This window comes from Cololabis saira, chromosome 3, assembly GCF_033807715.1.
Source record: "Cololabis saira isolate AMF1-May2022 chromosome 3, fColSai1.1, whole genome shotgun sequence".
Taxonomy (NCBI): domain Eukaryota; kingdom Metazoa; phylum Chordata; class Actinopteri; order Beloniformes; family Belonidae; genus Cololabis; species Cololabis saira.
The window spans coordinates 5,378,398-5,400,899 of NC_084589.1; the positions used below are offsets into that span (position 1 = coordinate 5,378,398).

At 46.7% G+C, this 22,502-nt stretch overlaps 1 protein-coding gene across 1 annotated transcript in view; it reads left to right on the forward strand.

Annotated features, from left to right (window-relative positions):
- LOC133424197 (immunoglobulin superfamily DCC subclass member 3-like) overlaps positions 1-20,895 on the forward strand; it is a 130,663-nt gene extending 109,768 nt beyond the window's left edge. The window contains exons 7-14 of the mRNA XM_061714657.1: positions 5,048-5,213; positions 6,199-6,449; positions 9,274-9,438; positions 13,451-13,639; positions 15,338-15,442; positions 16,282-16,399; positions 18,949-19,048; positions 20,815-20,895. Coding sequence (XP_061570641.1) covers positions 5,048-5,213; positions 6,199-6,449; positions 9,274-9,438; positions 13,451-13,639; positions 15,338-15,442; positions 16,282-16,399; positions 18,949-19,048; positions 20,815-20,895 — 1,175 coding nt within the window. The remainder of the gene's footprint in view (positions 1-5,047; positions 5,214-6,198; positions 6,450-9,273; positions 9,439-13,450; positions 13,640-15,337; positions 15,443-16,281; positions 16,400-18,948; positions 19,049-20,814) is intronic.
- The last annotated feature ends 1,607 nt before the right edge of the window (positions 20,896-22,502 follow it).

Below are 22,502 nucleotides of genomic sequence, written 5' to 3' on the forward strand. Positions count from 1 at the left end.
CATGAACATTTTGAAGATATGGGGAACTGGCGACGCAGGCGGTTAGGTGGTGAAATGAAGCCAGATTCATGTCATACTTTCAATGTCATCACATATCAGACTTATAGACCTACACCCATGCTCGTGGGCGCTCCATTGTGGAGCGAGCCATCGGCCTTCTAAAAAGCAGGTGGAGGTGTCATGCAGCGTTTGTAAGAAGACAAGTATGTTACATTTTCTTCATGTTCTTTAATGGAGCCGGCAATGTCAGATATTACGTCACACATGGTGTTCATCACAGCACGCATTTGTTGCTGTTCATTTTTCACATTGTTGATAGCGCTGATCGTGTCCCTCTGTGTTTGAAGCACAGCGTCAGTCAGGACACAGCCACTTCCAGGTGAGCCATGCGCTTGGATCGCTCTGGTGCCGCTGGTGCTGCTGGTGCTGCTGGTGCTGCTGGTGCTGCGGCTGGTGCTGCTGGTGCTGCTGGTGCTGCTGGTGCGGCTGGTGCTGCTGGTGCTGCTGGTGCTGCTGGTGCGGCTGGTGCTGCTGGTGCTGCTGGTGCTGCTGGTGCTGCTGGTGCTGCTGGTGCTGCTGGTGCGGCCGCGGTGCAGGACACGCCGGGCCGGGAATCTCCTCATCACCCACCGTTTCCAACTGTATAGTGACTGAGGACAGAACAAATAAGTGCCGGGCCACTCTCCTCTTGGCCTCCACCTTCAGATCGCACCACTTCTTTTTTATTTCTGCCACAGACCTGTCCGTGGCACTCACGGCATTTAGCGCAGCAACAACGTGCTGCCACTCACTCGCTTTCTTTTTGTTAGTGATGCCACTACTGTGACCACCAAATAATGTGGTTTTCCTGCCTCCACCTCATCCACAACATCTTGATCTCAGTCTCAGTCTCAGTCCCAGCCGTTGCATACGCCCTGTCTTTCCGGAGCCAGCGCCGCTGATTATTCCGGTGAATGGACCTGCTACCCTGGCGCAGCTTAAGGCTGGAACATCTGGGAGAAAGTATGCCTGCTTCCAGCCTCCCGACGCTGGATCCATCTCGCTCACCTGTTCCTCCGCTCTTCCTGTCGCGTCACTGACACGTCATCAGAGCGTCAACACCGCAACAAGGAATATTGCCGGGAACATGGCGAGACTGTACCATACTGTGTGTGGTGGGTAGAGAGGTGTGGATCCCAGCCTGCTCTGTCCCCTCCAGAGATCCACTGGTCAAATCCACATCAAGACTGAACGTTTTAATGCCCAGTCCCTATCAAATAAATCAAGCCTGGTCCATGATCACATCCTTGATAAAGATATTGACCTGATGTGCCTCACTGAGACCTGGCACCAACCTGAGGTCTTATATACAGTGGGGAGAACAAGTATTTGATACACTGCCGATTTTGCAGGTTTTCCCACTTGAAAAGCATGTAGAAGTCTGTAATTTTTATCATAGGTACTCTTCAACTGTGAGTGACAGAATCTAAAAAAAAATCCAGAAAATCACATTGTATGATTTTTAAGTAATTAATTAGCATTTTATTGCATGACATAAGTATTTGATACATCAGAAAAACAGAACTTAATATTTGGTACAGAAACCTTTGTTTGCAATTACAGAGATCAGACATTTCCTGTAGTTCTTGACCAGGTTTGCACACACTGCAGCAGGGATTTTGGCCCACTCCTCCATACAGATGTTCTCCAGATCCTTCAGGTTTCGGGGCTGTCGCTGGGCAATACGGACTTTCAGCTCCCTCCAAAGATTTTCTATTGGGTTCAGGTCTGGAGACTGGCTAGGCCACTCCAGGACCTTGAAATGCTTCTTACGGAGCCACTCCTTAGTTGCCCTGGCTGTGTGTTTCGGGTTGTTGTCATGCTGGAAGACCAAGCCACGACCCATCTTCAATGCTCTTACTGAGGGAAGGAGGTTGTTGGCCAAGATCTCGCGATACATGGCCCCATCCATCCTCCCCTCAATACGGTGCAGTCGTCCTGTCCCCTTTGCAGAAAAGCATCCCCAAAGAATGATGTTTCCACCTCCATGCTTCACGGTTGGGATGGTGTTCTTGGGGTTGTACTCATCCTTCTTCTTCCTCCAAACACGCCGAATGGAGTTTAGACCAAAAAGCTCTATTTTAGTCTCATCAGACCACATGACCTTCTCCCATTCCTCCTCTGGATCATCCAGATGATCATTTGCAAACTGCAGACGGGCCTTGACATGCACTGGCTTGAGCAGGGGGACCTTGCGTGCGCTGCAGGATTTTAATCCATGACGGCGTAGTGTGTTACTAATGGTTTTCTTTGAGACTGTGGTCCCAGCTCTCTTCAGGTCATTGACCAGGTCCTGCCGTGTAGTTCTGGGCTGATCCCTCACCTTCCTCATGATCATTGATGCCCCACGAGGTGAGATTTTGCATGGAACCCCAGACCGAGGGAGATTGACCGTCATCTTGAACTTCTTCCATTTTCTAATAATTGCGCCAACAGTTGTTGCCTTCTCACCAAGCTGCTTGCCTATTGTCCTGTAGCTCATCCCAGCCTTGTGCAGGTCTACAATTTTATCCCTGATGTCCTTACACAGCTCTCTGGTCTTGGCCATTGTGGAGAGGTTGGAGTTTGTTTGATTGAAAGCCAACTGACAGTACAACCATCTTTGTCCGAGGTTGGGGGTTAAGTTTTCCCAAGACTGCCCTAAGGTGGTGTACTTGGGCTCCAGGGAAGGCATCCACCTGGACCGATGGGTAGCTTTTTTGGGGATCCTGGCGAGGTTGGAGTCCCCCAGTATTAGAACTGGCTTTTCCACCCTCAATGCCCAGTTTTTGATCTTTTGGGAGGTATTAGAATGAAGAGTTGGACCACATATTGTGGATTCCACTCCTCTATCTTCAACCAAATTCTCCCCAGAAGTGGAAGAAAGGGGGCTACTGGGGGACCCCAAATTCTCACCAGGATCACCCCTCGGCCCATCATTCCCACCCTGGTTCGCCTCTTCCTCAGGGGAGTCCAGGATTCTCCCTGACATCACTACAGCTACATTGCTGGTATATGTCCCTTCCTCCTCGCCCTCCAACTCAAGATCGCACCCCTCCACGGACCTCTCCACCACACTCTCCTCCCTTAGTTCATGTACCTCGGCCTCTATCATCGTTGTTCTTCTTCTTCGCTGTTCCCCCTGAGGGTTAGGGTTAGGGCCCATGTCCGAGTGATGGTTAGGGTAAGGGTCCAGGGAGAGGGTTAGGGTTAGGGTTAGGGTCACCCCAGTCTCAGGACAGTCCCACTCTCCCTCACTCCCAAGATGGGGGAAGCAGTCCCAGAGATCCCCCAGGGTAGGTCCGAGTTTGGGTTAGGGTTAGGGTCAGGGTTAGGGTTAGGGTCGGGTTCAGGTTCAGGTTCAGGGTTAGGGTCAGGGTCAGGGTCAGGGTTAGGGTTAGGGTCAGGGTCAGGGTTAGGGTTAGGGTCAGGGTCAGGGTTAGGGTAAGGGTCAGGGTTAGGGTTAGGGTCAGGGTTACGGTTAGGGTTAGTAGGTGTTGGATGTTCACGTCTCCAAGGTCCCACCAGCATCTCAACCAGGTCCAGGTCTGGACTTTGACTGGGTCCTTCCAGAACCTGGATTACTTTGATGTAGATCTGCTGCTGTGATGGTCACATGACCCCGTTTCAGCCAATCCTCATCTGTCAGACTGAGGTCCTCAAACGTAACAGAGTCTGGTCTCCAGAGGAGATCGTGGTCCATCAGATGGAAACGGAGACTCATCCATGTCTGATCTGTTCTTTAGGTTTCTGTCATTTGGATTCAATTCAGTTGTATTTATAAAGCATGTATTATTATTATTATTATTATTATCATCATCATCATCATCATCATCATCATCATCATCATCATCATCATCATCATCATCATCATCATCATCATTATTATTATACACATTGTCTCTAGACACTTTCCAGAGACCAGAACATGACCCCCAATTATTTAAGATGAATTAAAGATGGATGCTGTCATTTGAGACGACCCGCAGCATTGGGTCACCCATGGGCCACCCATGGGCCACCCATGGGCCCATGGGCCACCCATGGGCCACCCATGGGCCACCCATGGGCCACCCATGTCTGGACTTTATCTTCATGGTTTGACCTCTTTGGTCCCTGAGGTCCAGTTATGTGAGACCTGGAGGAGGTGGATCTGGACCAGCTGATGAGCCTTGTTGTCCTAACCCTGACCCGAACTGTAGTGTCCTCAGAAAGAAACGTTGGAATCTTCAACTGATGTTCTGGATTTTATTAAGTTCCTTCACACCGTAAGAGCTGCAGTAAACAGATATTCATCTTACAACACACTTCAAAAAAATATTACAAACGTATTCATTGACAACATTACCTTTTTCCTCTCTAACTGAGACACTATAAAAAATCTGTTGAAATCTCTGTCCCTTTAGTAAAGTATGTACACACGCAGCTAAAAAAAACCCAACAAAAACCGTTAAATGCGACGGAGGATATCCTGTCCGAACATTCAAAATAAAGGTCCTTTTCAAAATAAAGGCTCCTTTTCGCGGTTTCTTTAGCATCTTTTCACTTTCTGTTTTCAGAGCTATCATTATTATTATTATCATTATTATTACTATTACTATTATTACAGTTATTTAAGCTATTATTATCATCATCATCATCATCATCATCATCATCATCATTATTATTATTACTATTATTATTATTTTGTGTAGCCTCACGATACTTCATTTGTTCTTTTTGTATATTATATTATGTTAAAAGGTGGGCAAGATAAGCTTTATGCTTCAAGCCCAGACCTTTTCGGTCAAAATAATCACAATGTTGACCAGGGAAAAAACCTGTGTTATCTTGTTTGTTGATTTTTATGCTTTGATTGACCGAAATAAATATTAACTATAACTATAACTATAACTATGACCCCGACCCTGACCGTAACCATGACCTTAACTCCGACCCTGACCCTGACCCTACCAAACAGAACCAGTCTTTCTGTGAAAGGCTCATATTTTTAATTCCTCACCCCTCCAGTGCTTGTTCTTGTCCACAGCTCCTCCAGAGTTCCTGCAGTGGCCCCAGTCCGTCTCCAGACCAATAGGGGGCAGCGCCGTTTTCAGCTGCACAGCCTCCGGAGTTCCTGAACCGCACCTCATCTGGCTAAAGAACGGCAAGATGCTGATCCCCAGCAACAACGTCAAGCTCACCAACTCCAACACGTGAGACCCGTAGCAGCGATCGGTCCAGTTCACAGGTCCGGTTCAGCTTCTGGGAACGGGTTCAGGTTCTGGGAACTGGTTCAGATTCTGGGTACTGGTTCAGGTTCTGGGAACTGAACACGGTTCAGGTGCTGGGAACTGAACACGGTTCAGGGTCTGGGAACTGGTTCAGATTCTGGGAACTGGTTCAGGTTCTGGGAACTGAATGGTTCAGGTTCTGGGAACTGGTTCAGGTTCTGGGAACTGGTTCAGGTTCTGGGAACTGAACACGGTTCAGGTTCTGGGAACTGAATGGTTCAGGTTCTGGGAACTGAACGGTTCAGGTTCTGGGAACTGAACGGTTCCGGTTCTGGGAACTGGTTCTGGTTCTGGGAACTGAACTGGTTCAGGTTCTGGGAACTAGTTCAGGTTCTGGGAACTGAACGGTTCAGGTTCTGGGAACTGGTTCTGGTTCTGGGAGCTGAAAGGTTCAGGTTCTGGGAACTGGTTCAGGTTCTGGGAACTGGTTCAGGTTCTGGGAACTGATCACGGTTCAGGTTCTGGGAACTGGTTCAGGTTCTGGGAACTGGTTCAGGTTCTGGGAACTGAACACGGTTTGTTTATTTGTTTATTTAATTGGATCCCCATTACTCTTCCTGGGGTCCACACACAACAAAACATCACATAAGACACAATAGATATCATGTCTGACGAAACATAAAAACAAGTAAAGCATACATACAAAAACAATGCAAGACATAAAAACAAAACATAATAACAAACGGTATAGGCTTCAAATTAAAACAAACTAAAGTATAAAACTAAACATCACAATATATTAAACTATATCCCATCTAATTCCCTCAGATTTAGATAACATTTGGATTCAATTGAATGTGTTTTTTAAACAGTTTTTTTAAAACTTAGTCGATGCTTCGTGCTTAGACGGTTCAGGTTCTGGGAACTGGTTCAGGTTCTGGGAACTGACCCCGCCCCTCCCCCCCAGGACTCTGGCCATCACCCGCATCACCCCGGAGGACGAGGCCATCTACCAGTGCATCGCCGAGAACAGCGCTGGCACCAACCAGGCCAGCGCCCGCCTGGCCATCACCGAGGGCCCCGAGCTGCCCGAGGCCCCCGCCGGCCTCAAGGCCTTCGTCCTGGGGCCCGACGGCCTGCGGGTGTCCTGGGACCAGCCAGAGGAACAGGTCAGCCAGCAGATCATCGGCTACGTCCTGCACATCCGACGCCTGGGAGGTAAGAGACTTCTAGCTCGTTGCCACTCCTGTAAAATTCGCCTGAAACACCTATCCAATGCAAACCCAAAGTAAATTGAAAGCTGTTCTTGAACCGTTGTAAGTAGATGGATGGTTTTGGTCTGTTTTGAAAGGTAACACTGACTACGTTTCCATGCAGTCAATAACCCTTTTAAAACCCGAATATTAGCAATAACCCGGTTTTGCACGACCATGTAAACACCAATAACCCCTTTGAAAAACCCGAATTTGCTCATATTCCGGTTTTTAAAAACCCCAATATGACCCCTGGGTTACTCCTTTTAAAACCCGAATATTTGGTCATGTAAACACCAAACGGAATATCCCCATCAAACGGAACAGGAATTTGTTTTCTGCGCATGCTCTGTTCGCAAGGAATCTTGGTCTTTTGAGTCCAGGACGTACTTCTAAAAATGGAAAACGCAGGACCAGGAGGAGACTAATCACTTCATAAATGTAATGAAGGATATGAACATTTTGGCATTTGTAGACGGTAGAAAGTACCAGGATAGTGAGATTTACAAGAAGGTGAGCGAAAAGTTGCGTGGAGCAGCATTTGTTTTGAATTTGGATACAGGAAGAAGAAGCAGAAATGAGGGGAATTGCATCATGATGTTCTCTGCGTGTTGCTGTTTCCCAAGTGATTAATTACCATGTATACAGGGATAACCCAAGCATGGGTTTGCTCAAGCATGGAAACACATTATTCCCAATGTTTCAGTAACCGGAATATAAGCAATAACCCAAATTTTGACTGCATGTAAACGTAGTCACTGAAGTTTTTCCCCTAACTGTCAGAATCATTTTATTCCCGCCCCCTGAAGCGGCACATCGTTGTTTTCAGAATTTCATTGGCTATACAATGTGCCAGTCATCAACACGATTGCTCCAATTGGCTCATTTTTTTTCATGACAAAAGGGGGACTTGGGCTTCATTTGCATACAGACGCTCCATTGGCTATTGTAGGCTCTGGAGAGGACAGGGAAGCTCCTGTATGAGGTGTCAATCAAAAGAACAGCGTACAGACCCCATTTTGAGTACAACATTTTCGGTCTGAGACGTGCACAGCGGAGTTACAGCACTTACACGTTGATCATCCGGTTTATTTCAAATGGTGCAGCGGCTGTTTGTGGATATTTACTGGTATAATAATGTATTTTGGACTAAATACTTTACTGGATTAGATCGACTGGACCTTTCTGAATGTAATCAGACTATTTTTGTGGCAATATTTTTGACTGGACGAGTTCTACGAGGCTTCATCGGTAAGTTGCGTCATTTGCGCAAATCTTTGTTTGTTTGTTTGTTTGTTTGTGGTGTTGATAGTACCAGCTGCTGGTGGAATATTGGTGGAATCACAAGAAAATGTGTAAATGACCTAGTTTTGTAAATTATGGACTGATTATGGACTGATTATGGACTGATTATAAACTGACGGCTGCAGGCGGGCCGTCAGAGCGGCAACGGGCTGGGAGACGGAATGGGAAGAGAGGCTAACGAGCAGCCCTTAAAAGGAACCCTGCATATTAAGACATGTAGGTCTTAAAAGATAAATGTTGGTATCAATTATAACAATGTGATATAAAAAACCTTGTTGATGTCTTCGTTTTTATAAAATTTGAAAATATAATTTAACATGTAGGTCGCCATTGTTTTTTACATTCTGGGTAGTGACGTCAGACGGTGGCACCTGCTGGCCCCCGTCCACTGTTCTGACACCCAGAAACGGATGAAAACACAGCTAAACAGGTGACGGCGCACCAGAAACACAGATCAAAACACAGCTGAACATTAAGGTGACGGCGCACCTACAAAAAAGTAAAATAAAATTTAAAAAAAAGTGCAGCCCCATACAGCATGAACTATAAAAACACCATAAAACTCAGATAGACTAACAGACCACACGTTTCAACTAGCAGATAACCGATGCTACAATAAAAACCCCAGCCAGATCTGCCGTCATTAAGTTAAATAAAGATGTTCTTGCCTATTTGAAGCGAAGTCTGCGCCTCCCGTTTCGTCAAAGTCCCGGGCCAGTCCCCTCAGCGTCGGGTCTGTCATCAACCAGCACCGAGGCCAGTTTTAGGGGGGAGAGGGGTGGGCTATGCCCACTCAAACGTGCATATTGCCCACCGGCGTCTCCATCCCGGCGGTGGTAGCGAGAGCGGAGAGCGGAGAGCGGGTGGCGGAGCGCTGCGGGCTGTAGAGCCCCGGCTACGCAGGCTACGGCGTAGCCTACGCAGGCTACGGTGTAGCCTACGCCGTCTACGCCGTAGGCTACGCCGTCTACGCCGTAGGCTACGCCGTCTACGCAGGAGCCTAATGCACTGGTAAGATGCGCACAACATTGATCATTTTTGCAGATCTCCCGTGCATCACAGAACTTTGATCCAGTTTGCCTGAACCGAGACGTCTTATGGGCTCCCTCGTCAGCCTCCACGGCCGGGAGATGCTGCTCATCTATGTTTTAGATACCTGTCCCAGTTAAACTAATGGGGCTTATCTTCCCAGAGCCACCATCGTACGTCATCGCCCCCAGAATGCATTGCGCAGGTAAAACATGGCGCCTCCCGCAGGTCAAAAAATGTAATAAACATTGTAGATTTTTAAAGCAATTAGATTATTTTATGTGTTTCTAACAACATATTTTAGAATAAGAGAACAATTGTGGCTAATTAGGGACTACATGTCTTAATATGCAGGGTTCCCTTTAACGAGCAGCCCTTAACAACCCGCCCGGCCTGAAACAAGGGTTCTAGCCTTTGATTGGTTGTGGTCTCAGCTGTGTCCTGCTCGTCCTCAGAACCCGACAGCGCCGAGCTGCAGGAGGCCGTCAGCAGAACCACCTTCAGCCACGACTTCACCAACCTGGAGGCCGCCACCACCTACTGCATCTACCTGAAGGCCTACTCGTCCCTGGGGGGCAGTCAGCAGTCGGGCAGCATCACCAGCACCACGCTGGGGGGCGGTACGTCTGCTGCACCCGCTTACCTTACCTGAGACTCACCTGAGACTGACCTGAGATTCACCTGAGATCTGAGACTCACCTGAGATATGAGACTCACCTGACACTCACCTGACACTCACCTGAGACCAGCAGTCGGGCAGCATCACCAGCACCACGCTGGGGGGCGGTACGTCTGCTGCACTTTACCTGAGACTCACCTGGGACTCACCTGGGACTCACCTGAGACCTGAGACTCACCTGAGACCTGAGACTCACCTGACATTCACCTGACATTCACCTGAGACCTGAGACTCACCTGGGACTCACCTGGGACTCACCTGAGACTCACTTGAGACTCACCTGAGACCTGACACTCACCTGACACTTACCTGAGACCAGCAGTCGGGCTGCATCACCAGCACCACGCTGGGGGGCGGTACGTCTGCTACACCCACGTACCTTACCTGAGACTCACCTGAGACCTGACACTCATCTGGGACTCACCTGACACTCACCTGAGACCTGAGACTCACCTGAGACTCACCTGAGACCTGACACTCATCTGGGACTCACCTGAGACTCACCTGAGACCTGAGACTCACCTGAGACTCACCAGACACTCACCTGAGACCTGAGACTCACCTGAGACTCACCTGAGACCTGAAACTCACCTGAGACCTGAAACTCACCTGAGACCTGAAACTCACCTGAGACATGAGACTCACCTGAGACTCTCCTGAGACTCACCTAAGACTCTCCTGAGACTCACCTAAGACTCTCCTGAGACTCACCTAAGACTCTCCTGAGACTCACCTGAGCCTCACCTGAGATCTGAGACTCACCTCAGCCTCACCTGAGACTTACCTGAGACTTACCTGAGACTCACCTGAGCCTCACCTGAGCCTCACCTGTAGACTCACCTGAGACTCACCTTAGACTCACCTGAGACCAGCAGTCGGGCAGCATCACCAGCACCACGCTGGGGGGCGGTACGTCTGCTGCACCTGCGTACCTTACCTGAGACTCACCTGAGACTCACCTGAGACCTGAGACTCACCTGAGACTCACCTGAGACGGCGACTAACCACTAGGACTGCAACTAACGACTATTTTAATAGTCGACTAGTCACCGACTATTGAAACAATTAGTCGACTAATCCGATAATTAGTAATTTTTTTTTAATTTAGTATGAGGTTGCTTTAATTATGTGGCAAATGATAATGAACAGCAGAAAGGTGGCACTAGAGCCCTGATATAGCAGGACTGTTTTCTTCATCCTGCTATAGTGGGACTGTTTTCTTTGTCCTGCTATAGCAGGACTGTTTTCTTCATCCTGCTATAGCGGGACTGTTTTCTTCATCCTGCTATAGCAGGACTGTTTTCTTCATCCTGCTATAGCGGGACTGTTTTCTTCATCCTGCTATAGCAGGACTGTTTTCTTCATCCTGCTATAGCGGGACTGTTTTCTTCATCCTGCTATAGCGGGACTGTTTTCTGAAGAATCCTGCTACAGCGGGACTGTTTTCTTCATCCTGCTATAGCGGGACTGTTTTCTTCATCCTGCTATAGCGGGACTGTTTGCTTCATCCTGCTATAGTGGGACTGTTTTCTTCATCCTGCTATAGCAGGACTGTTTTCTTCATCCTGCTATAGCAGGACTGTTTTCTTCATCCTGCTATAGCAGGACTGTTTTCTTCATCCTGCTATAGCGGGACTGTTTTCTTCATCCTGCTATAGCAGGACTGTTTTCTTCATCCTGCTATAGCGGGACTGTTTTCTTCATCCTGCTATAGCGGGACTGTTTTCTTCATCCTGCTATAGCGGGACTGTTTTCTGAAGAATCCTGCTACAGCGGGACTGTTTTCTTCATCCTGCTATAGCGGGACTGTTTTCTTCATCCTGCTATAGCGGGACTGTTTGCTTCATCCTGCTATAGTGGGACTGTTTTCTTCATCCTGCTATAGTGGGACTGTTTTCTTCATCCTGCTATAGCAGGACTGTTTTCTTCATCCTGCTATAGCGGGACTGTTTTCTTCATCCTGCTATAGCAGGACTGTTTTCTTCATCTTGCTATAGCAGGACTGTTTTCTTCATCCTGCTATAGCAGGACTGTTTTCTTCCGCTAAACTCTGAGAATTCATGCTGCATAATAGAGATGCATTGATTTAGTGTCTTCTCCCGTCCAGACAAATCTATCTGATTTAATGTTAAGATGATCATTGTGGAGCTTGATGGATGATTGACAGTTCATAGGTCACCTGACTGAAAGTTGCAAATCCATAATTGTCATCATCACACAAGCTTTTTCGCCTTTCGCGACGCATCAATTATGATTGAGGTTATAGCAACGAGAGCCCTACTAACCACACGTCTGTCCATCCCACAGTTCCCAGTCCTCCCAGCTTCTTCACCAAGGTCCTGAACCAGACGGCCATGCAGGTGTACTGGGACTCACCTAAGACTCTCCTGAGACTCACCTGAGCCTCACCTGAGATCTGAGACTCACCTCAGCCTCACCTGAGACTTACCTGAGACTCACCTGAGCCTCACCTGAGCCTCACCTGTAGACTCACCTGAGACTCACCTTAGACTCACCTGAGACCAGCAGTCGGGCAGCATCACCAGCACCACGCTGGGGGGCGGTACGTCTGCTGCACCTGCGTACCTTACCTGAGACTCACCTGAGACACACCTGAGACCTGAGACTCACCTGAGACTCACCTGAGACGGCGACTAACCACTAGGACTGCAACTAACGACTATTTTAATAGTCACCGACTATTGAAACAATTAGTCGACTAATCCGATAATTAGTAATTTTTTTTTAATTTAGTATGAGGTTGCTTTAATTATGTGGCAAATGATAATGAACAGCAGAAAGGGGGCACTAGAGCCCTGATATAGCAGGACTGTTTTCTTCATCCTGCTATAGCGGGACTGTTTTCTTCATCCTGCTATAGCAGGACTGTTTTCTTCATCCTGCTATAGCAGGACTGTTTTCTTCATCCTGCTATAGCGGGACTGTTTTCTTCATCCTGCTATAGCGGGACTGTTTTCTTCATCCTGCTATAGCGGGACTGTTTTCTGAAGAATCCTGCTACAGCGGGACTGTTTTCTTCATCCTGCTATAGCGGGACTGTTTTCTTCATCCTGCTATAGCGGGACTGTTTTCTTCATCCTGCTATAGCGGGACTGTTTGCTTCATCCTGCTATAGTGGGACTGTTTTCTTCATCCTGCTATAGCGGGACTGTTTTCTTCATCCTGCTATAGCGGGACTGTTTTCTTCATCCTGCTATAGCGGGACTGTTTTCTTCATCCTGCTATAGCGGGACTGTTTTCTTCATCCTGCTATAGCGGGACTGTTTTCTGAAGAATCCTGCTACAGCGGGACTGTTTTCTTCATCCTGCTATAGCGGGACTGTTTTCTTCATCCTGCTATAGCGGGACTGTTTGCTTCATCCTGCTATAGTGGGACTGTTTTCTTCATCCTGCTATAGCAGGACTGTTTTCTTCATCCTGCTATAGCGGGACTGTTTTCTTCATCCTGCTATAGCGGGACTGTTTTCTTCATCCTGCTATAGCGGGACTGTTTTCTTCATCCTGCTATAGCGGGACTGTTTTCTTCATCCTGCTATAGCAGGACTGTTTTCTTCATCCTGCTATAGCGGGACTGTTTTCTTCATCCTGCTATAGCAGGACTGTTTTCTTCATCTTGCTATAGCAGGACTGTTTTCTTCATCCTGCTATAGCAGGACTGTTTTCTTCCGCTAAACTCTGAGAATTCATGCTGCATAATAGAGATGCATTGATTTAGTGTCTTCTCCCGTCCAGACAAATCTATCTGATTTAATGTTAAGATGATCATTGTGGAGCTTGATGGATGATTGACAGTTCATAGGTCACCTGACTGAAAGTTGCAAATCCATAATTGTCATCATCACACAAGCTTTTTCACCTTTCGCGACGCATCAATTATGATTGAAGTTATAGCAACGAGAGCCCTACTAACCACACGTCTGTCCATCCCACAGTTCCCAGTCCTCCCAGCTTCTTCACCAAGGTCCTGAACCAGACGGCCATGCAGGTGTACTGGGAACTGCCCAGTAAACCGGGAACGCTGCAGGGCTTCAGACTGGAGTACCGGGCCGCCTCCAACCCCGCGGTTCAGGGCCGGGAGACCTTACCTGCTCACATCAACACCCACACCATCTCCCACCTGGGTGAGTAACACGCTGCAGCCACGCCCCCACGCTGCAACTCCGCCTCCCACGCTGCAGCCCCGCCCTCCATGATGAATGAATGAATGAATTAATGAATTAATTAATGATTGAATGAATGAATGAATGAATGAATGAATGAATGAATGAATGAATGAATGAATGAATGAATGAATGAATGAATGAATGAATGAATGAATGAATAGCTTTATTGTCGCTGGTCTGGTGTCCCAGCACAGTGAGATGACAACCAGTACAACCCATCAGGACACAGACAAAACAAATAACATAAGACATGAGTCAACTGGTGAGAACAGATCAGAGAAAGGATGACATTGGGGATGGGGGAGGGAGGAGGGGAAAAAAGGCATCCTCATACTGTGTGTAAATACACAGTGTGAAAGTGCAAAAAAACACCTCTGCACAGAAAGCAACATGACAAATTTAACATCACAAGGCTTGCACATGTGTGTGTGTGTGTGGGGGGGGGGGGGGGGGGGGGGGGGGTTCTAGGGGCGGGGGGATCCCGGCACAGTACCCCAAGTGAACACCGCGGCCAGTGGCTCTCAAACCTGTTGACTGTGTTGGGGGGGTTGGATAAGAGGAGGGGCCGAGGAAGGCGTTGAGATGAGGGAGGTGTGGTTATCAGCAAGTGTGTGTGTAAGCGGTAAGTCCGTGAACTTCGCTCAGAGCTGCTCCTCAGCCAATGTCCTTGATGTTATCAGTCGGCCCGGTCAGTTCTGAAAACAGTCCACAGATGTTCCTGAAGAGAGGAGGGTTAGTGGGGGCAGTCACCTTGTTTACATTCCACCAGGGAGATTGTGACTAGAGCGATCAGCCAAAACCGGCCTGTCAAGGCCAGATTATAGAATCAACAATTATATTGCAAACAGACAGACTCAGTAATTTTCCGTCTGCCTTTAGTCTCTGGTTCATCAATGGCGACTCCAAACAGACGAATTTGTGAGCAATTCCCGCCAAGCCGAGCTTCCAACTTCTCCAAGGTCTTCTCCATCTCGCCAATGAGCTCAAATGTTAAAGTCTGAGTGTTAGTCGCAGCGCTTATCCCTTCAGCCACGTCCGGCAGCTCTGAAAGGGCCAAAACAGCCGTCGACGACTTACGCGTTTGTCGGTAGACCAGTAATCTCATGTTATTCTCATGTCATGTTCTGGGTATGGGTCTCTGTAAAGCGTCTAGAGACAACTCTGTTGTATTAGACGCTATATAAATAAAATTGAAATTGAAAAATTGAAATTAATCCCCCTCCTCCTATCATGAGAACTCCTGCTATTATAAATCCAATTATGAAGGCATCTTCAATGTCCTCCACAGACAGGATCGCCAAACACAACGGTTTCCAATATTTGTAGGAATCCATTGTGTATCCAGCAAAAAATGTCCCATCGGGGCAAGAGGGCTCCCTTACCCCCTGACTTCTGGTCGCAAAAATTTGGTCAATTGTGCTGAGAGACCAGTTAATCAATTCCATGATTGTAGAGTTTCGGAGGAGTGAAAAGGAGAGACTCTGAAGACGAGACAGGACAAAAACAGTAGCAGGGCAGATAGATAAGGGAGAGGAGCAGAAAAGCGTCCGCCTTCATCGAGAGCTGGAAGAAGAATCCGCCCCCCGCGCTGCAGCCCCGCCCCCCCTTCTCCGTGCAGCCAATCACGGCCATTGACGTTCTGTGTCTCTACCTCAGAGCCAGCAGCCGTTTATGAGATCCAGCTTCTGGCCTTCAACGGGAACGGAGACGGTCCGTCCAGCCGCCGCCTGGTCTCTCTGACCGAAGATGGAGACACGTCAGGTAGGAACTGGGACACCTGGGGAACCGGTCTGAACCGGTCTGAACCGATCTGAACCAGTCTGAACCGGTCTGAACCGGTGTGACGGGTCTGAAACGATCTGAAACGATCTGAAACGATCTGAACTGGTCTGAACCGGTCTGAACCGGTCTGAACCAGGTGAACCGTCTGAACCAGTCTGAACCGTCTGAACCAGTCTGAACCGTCTGGACCATCTGAACCGTCTGAACCGTCTGAACCGTCTGAACCGTCTGAACCGGTCTGAACCAGCTGAACCGGTCTTAACCGGTGTGACAGGTCTGAACCAGTCTGAACTGGTCTGAACCAGCTGAACCATCTGAACCAGTCTGAACCGTCTGTACCGTCTGGACCGTCTGGACCGTCTGAACCGTCTGAACCGGTCTATACCGTCTGGACAGTCTGGACCGTCTGGACCGCCTGAACCGGTCTGAACCGGTTTGAACCGGTCTGAACCGGTCTGAACCGGTCTGAACCGGTCTGAATCGGTCTGAACCGGTCTGAACCAGTCTAACGGGTCTAACGGGTCTAACGGGTCTAACGGTCTAACGGTCTAACGGGTCTAACAGGTCTAACGGGTTTAAGGGGTCTAACTGGTCTGAACCGGTCTGAACCGGTGTGACGGGTCTGAACCGGTCTGAACCAGTCTAACGGGTCTACTGGGTCTACTGGGTCTACTGGGTCTAACGGTCTAATGGGTCTACTGGGTTTAACGGTCTAACAGGTCTACAAGGTCTAACCGGTCTGAACCAGTCTAATGGGTCTAACGGGTCTAAGGAGTCTAACGGGTCTAACGGGTCTGATGGGTCGTTTCCCCCCCCAGCCGGTACCAGCTGTAACTGTGACCGGTCCTCCTCTTCGACGCTGCTGGTCGGGCTTCACAGTGGCCTCGCCTGCATACTCTGCTGTCTGCTGTTCATCCTGCTGGGCTTCAGACGCAGGTACATCTTTTACTACTACTAACAATAACTAGAGGTTTACTAGCACTAACTAGAGGTTTACTAACAATAACTAGAGGTTTACTAGCACTAACTAGAGGTTTACTAACACTAACTAGAGGTTTACTAACACTAACTAGAGGTTTACTGAACACTAACTAGAGGTTTACTAAAACTAACTAGAAGTAACTAACTAACTAGAGGTTTTCTAAACACTAACTTGAGGTTTACTAATACTAACTAGAGGTTTACTGAACACTAACTCGAGGTTTACTTACACTAACTAGATGTTTACTAACACTAACTAGAGGTTTACTAACACTAACTAGAGGTTTACTAACCACTAACTAGAGGGTTACTGAACACTAACTAGAGGTTTAATAACACTAACTAGAGATTTACTAGCACTAACTAGAGGTTTACTAACACTAACTAGAGGTTCAATAGCACTAACTAGAGGTTTACTAAACACTAACTAGAGGTTTACTAACACTAACTAGAGGTTTAATAAACACTAACTAGAGGTTTACTGACACTAACTAGAGGTTTACTAAACACTAACTAGAGGTTTACTAACACTAACTATAGAGGTTTAATAAACACTAACTAGAGGTTTACTGAACACTAACTAGAGGTTTACTAAACACTAACTAGAGGTTTACTAACACTAACTAGAGGTTTACTAACACTAACTGGAGGTAACGTACTAACTAGAGGTTTACTAAACACTAACTAGAGGTTTACTAACACTAACTAGAGGCTTACTAAACACTAACTAGAGGTTAACTAAACACTAACTAGAGGTTTACTGACACTTACTAGAGGTTTACTAACACTAACTAGATGTTTACTGAACACTAACTAGAGGTTTACTAACACTAACTAGAGGTTTACTAAACACTAACTAGATGTTTACTGACACTAACTAGAGGTTTACTGACACTAACTAGAGGTTTACTGACACTAACTAGAGGTTTACTAAACACTAACTAGAGTGTCCCTGAACACTAACTAGAGGTTTACTAAACACTAACTAGTGTTTTACTGAACACTAACAATAGAGGTTTAATAAACACTAACTAGAGGTTTACTGAACACTAACTAGAGGTTTACTAACACTAACTAGAGGTTTACTAAACACTAACTAGAGGTTTACTGACACTAACTAGAGGTTTACTGAGACTAACTAGAGGTTTACTAAACACTAACTAGAGTTTCCCTGAACACTAACTAGAGGTTTACTAAACACTTACTAGAGGTTTACTAACACTAACTAGATGTTTATTGAACACTAACTAGAGGTTTACTCACACTAACTAGAGGTTTACTAAACACTAACTAGAGGTTTACTGACACTAACTAGAGGTTTACTGACACTAACTAGATGTTTACTGACACTAACTAGAGGTTTACTAAACACTAACTAAAGTTTCCCTGAACACTAACTAGATGTTTACTAAACACTAACTAGAGTTTTACTGAACACTAACTAGAGGTAACTGACTAACTAGACTCCAGTTAGTGTTCAGTAAACCTCTAGTTACTAAAGGTTTACTGAAGACTAACTAGAGGTTTACTAACACTAACTAGAGGTTTACTTACACTAACTAGAGGTTTAATAAACACTAACTAAAGTTTTACTAAACACTAACTAGAGGTTTACTAATACTAACTATAGAGGTTTAATAAACACTAACTAGAGGTTTACGAAACACTAACTAGAGGTTTACTGAACATTAACTAGAGGTAACTAACTAACTAGAGGTTTACTAAACGTTAACTAGAGGTTTAGTAACACTAACTAGAGGTTTACTAAACACTAACTAGAGGTAACTAACACTAACTGGAGGTTTACTAAACACTAACTAGAGGTTTACTAACACTAACTAGAGGTTCACTAACTAACTAGAGGTTTACTAACACTAACTAGAGGTTTACTAAACACCAACTAGAGGTTTACTAACTAACTAGAGGTTTACTAACACTAACTAGAGGTTCACTAACTAACTAGAGGTTTACTAACACTAACTAGAGGTTTACTAAACACCAACTAGAGGTTTACTAACTAACTAGATGTTTAATAAACACTAACTAGAGGTTTACTAAACACCAACTAGAGGTTCACTAACTAACTACAAGTTTACTAAACACTAACTAGAGGTTTACTAACACTAACTATAGAGGTTTAATAAACACTAACTAGAGGTTTACTAAACACCAACTAGAGGTTCACTAGCTAACTACAAGTTTACTAAACACTAACTAGAGGTTTACTAACACTAACTATAGAGGTTTAATAAACACTAACTAGAGGTTTACTAAACACCAACTAGAGGTTCACTAACTAACTAGAGGTTTACTAAACACTAACTAGAGGTTTACTAACACTAACTATAGAGGTTTAATAAACACTAACTAGAGGTTTACTAAACACCAACTAGAGGTTCACTAACTAACTAGGGGTTTACTAACACCAACTAGAGGTTCACTAACTAACTAGAGGTTTACTAACACTAACTACAGGTTTACTAGACAGTTGTTCTTGTCATCAGTTTGTTGTGCAGGAAGTGGGTGAACTGGGAGGCCCCGCCCACCATCAATGGTGTCCCAGATCCTAAAGGTGCCTCACCTGAGAGGATTGAATTGAGACAGGTAACTCCCCCCACACACACATACCACTGCTCTGCTCGGCTGGAAGGAGGGAGAACCAAGCTAACCAGGTCTTAGACCAAGTAAAAACCTCGAACAGACTCAGTCATAAAGGGAATCGTCCTAAAACAATACAACAGTTAAATCTGTAAAGATCAAAGAAATGTCTGAAAGGATGATTAGAGATTAAAGGGGACCTATTATGAAAAACAAGTTTTTTCTTGTTTTAACATATATAAAGTGGTCTCCCCTCACCCTGCCAACACAGAAAAGATGAAATGCCACGAAATTCTTCAGTGTCTGTTCACCCCGCCCGGCTGAATCTTCCAGTGTCATGTGACTTCTACGAGCCGTTCAGAATATGCACCTATGGTGACGTCACCATAGGTGCCGCCATTGTTCAGCAGCGGTGGCTGTTTGAACAGCAAGGGGACAGTAAAAATTAGGTTTTGCATCGACATTTACCCTCATAAAAGGATCAGTACCAACAGTATGGACCCGGCAACTGCACACGAGTCAGCGGTAAGTGACGTTATTTTTTTATATTATTATTATTTGTCTACAAGTATGATCTTTGCATGGGCTAAATATTTAGCTTAGCTCCGGAGCACCGGGGCTCCGCACCGGACCGGACCGGACCGGTGAGGAGCCTCGGTAGCTCCAGTGTTCCCTAACGGAGTGTTAGGTAACACCTGAGCTCTATTAGTAATACATTTTTCTTCTATTTATGGTTTCAGATCTTCCAAACAATACACCTGAAGCTGTTCAATGACACCTTCAGAAGACGCACGGTCCTTCCTTGAGTTAGCAATAGTGTATACATGTTATTTATATACAACTTATGTTCTTATTTTTTTAACAATAAAGTTGCCATTTGTGAAAATTCTGTGTTGTGATTTCTTTACAGCTAACATGATTCATTTGTTTTGTAACATAAGAAATGAAATGAGGAATCGGAGTAATTAACTGTGGTGTAACTGTTTAGAATTCAATTAAATCTTCCTGTGTGAAGGCCAGGTGACCCGGTTCCCTCTTCAGGGAACTAAAGCCTGATTTACCCTACGGCGTAGGGTACGCATCAATTTAACGCAGAACCGCAATTCAGGCTTTAAGATCCGTTTACACACCGTGTAACTGCATGCGAGTGTCCGACTATCACGTTGAGCTGCGTGACATTGGACGCTCTCTGTCCACACTGAAACCGTTAAACTCTCTCTGTCCACACTGAAACCGTTAAACTCTCTCTGTCCACACTGAAACCGTTAAACTCTCTCTGTCCACACTGAAACCGTTAAACTCTCTCTGTCCACACTGAAACCGTTAAACTCTCTCTGTCCACACTGAAACCGTTAAACTCGCGGCCAGTTAGGACAGTCCAATACAAAAAAAATAAAGCAATGGAATTTATTTTGTCGCAGAAGCTTCTCGCATGGGACACGCTTTGTTTACGGAGCCGCTGCTCTTCTCCCCGGAGCGAGGCTTTGTTCCCTCCCCTCCTACACGTCAGTCACGCAGCCAATCAGCACAGAGCCTCATTATCATAGCCCCGTCCCCTCAGAATCCCTCATAGAGAAGGAGGTTAGAAGCGGTAAAACAAGAGACATGGCCCACAGGCTGAATTTCTGTTTTATGTAGAAAAAACAAGCTTTCGATTGTTTTTAAGACATTCAAGGCCTGTTTAAAATGTACATTAAATGCCATAAAAGGTCCCCTTTAAAGTTTTATATAAGTGATGCTAATAACCCTCCTGTCCTTGGCTCCTCCCACAGAGGTGTGACTCCGCCCCTCCTCCGGTGATGGTCATGGTGGAGTCGACGCCCCCCCTGGGGACCAGAGCCGGGACCGGATAGACCCCCCCCCATCTGGACCAGAACCCCCCCCCCCCCCCCCCAACCAGGTCCACCTGAACCAGAACCCCCCCCCACACACACACACACACACACACACACACACACACACACACACACACACACACACACACACCTACCCGTCCTCCGATGATGGTCATGGTGGGACCGGATAGACCCCCCCCATCTGGACCAGAACCAGAACCAACCCCCCCCCCAACCAGGTCCACCTGAACCAGAACCCCCCCCCCCCCCCCCACACACACACACACACACACACACACACACACACACACACACACACACACACACACACACACACACACACACCCCTCCCTCCAACTTCACGACCTTTTACCTCCAAAGATCTACCTCAGCTGGACGCCGCTGCGGCGCCAGAACCTCCTCAGAACCTCAGAACTTCCTCAGAACCTCCTCAGAACCTCAGAACTTCCTCAGAACTTCCTCAGAACTTCCTCAGAACTTCCTCAGAACTTCCTAAGAACCTCCTCAGAAACTCAGAACTTCCTCAGAACTTCCTCAGAACCTCCTCAGAACCTCAGAACTTCCTCAGAACTTCCTCAGAACCTCCTCAGAACCTACCCCAGAACCTCAGAACCTCCTCAGAACTTCCTCAGAACCTCAGAACCTCCTCAGAACTTCCTCAGAACTTCCTCAGAACCTCAGAACCTCCTCAGAACCCCCTTAGAACTTCCTCAGAACCTCAGAACCTCAGAACTTCCTCAGATCTTCCTCAGAACCTCCTCAGAACTTCCTCAGAACCTCCCCAGAACCTCAGAACTTCCTCAGAACCTCCTCAGAACCTACACCAGAACCTCAGAACTTCCTCAGAACTTCCTCAAAACCTCCTCGGAACCTCAGAACTTCCTCTGAACCTACCCCAGAACCCCCCCCCACAGAGATCATGGAGTTCTGAAGGTCCCGGTCTGGAGTTCTGAAGGCCCCGGTCTGGAGGTCTGAAGCGGTCTGGAGGTCTGAAGGCCCCAGTCTGGAGTTCTGGAGTCTGCCATTTTGTGCCCCGAGTTCATATGAAAGTTTGCTGTTTTATTTGGACTTCCTGATGCTTCCTCGCCTTGTTCCACCTATAATGTCTTTCATGTCCGAGATGAACGTAGAAGCTTTCTGTTAAACTTCAGCCAAATATTCTTATAGCTCAACAAGGTCCAAAGAAAAGTACTTCCTGTTTGCTTTCACTCTGCTTCCTGTTCGGAGTCGAAGAAAAGCTGAACCAAAAGAAGCCCTTGCTTCCTCAGTTTTATACCGATGGACATGTAGAAGTTATATTTTTGTCTTGTAAGATGAGGAGCGTCTGGAGGACGTGAAGGTCTATGTTCACCTGGATCCAGGTGTGTTAACGACTTCAGTCTCTGGTACCGAGGTACCGACCCGCCGATCCCAGGAAGAACTGCAGATCGTGCCTTTAATCCACTTCTGCTCACTGACGTCCAACTGGAGGAACGAACACGTTTACCTTTTTACCAGGTTTAGATTCGTTAGTCTCGTTATCTAGACCGAGACGGTCCGGTCCAGTTCAGACCCAGTTTGGCTCAGTGAGCATCAAACCTGAAGGTGATTGGTTGGCGTTGTCA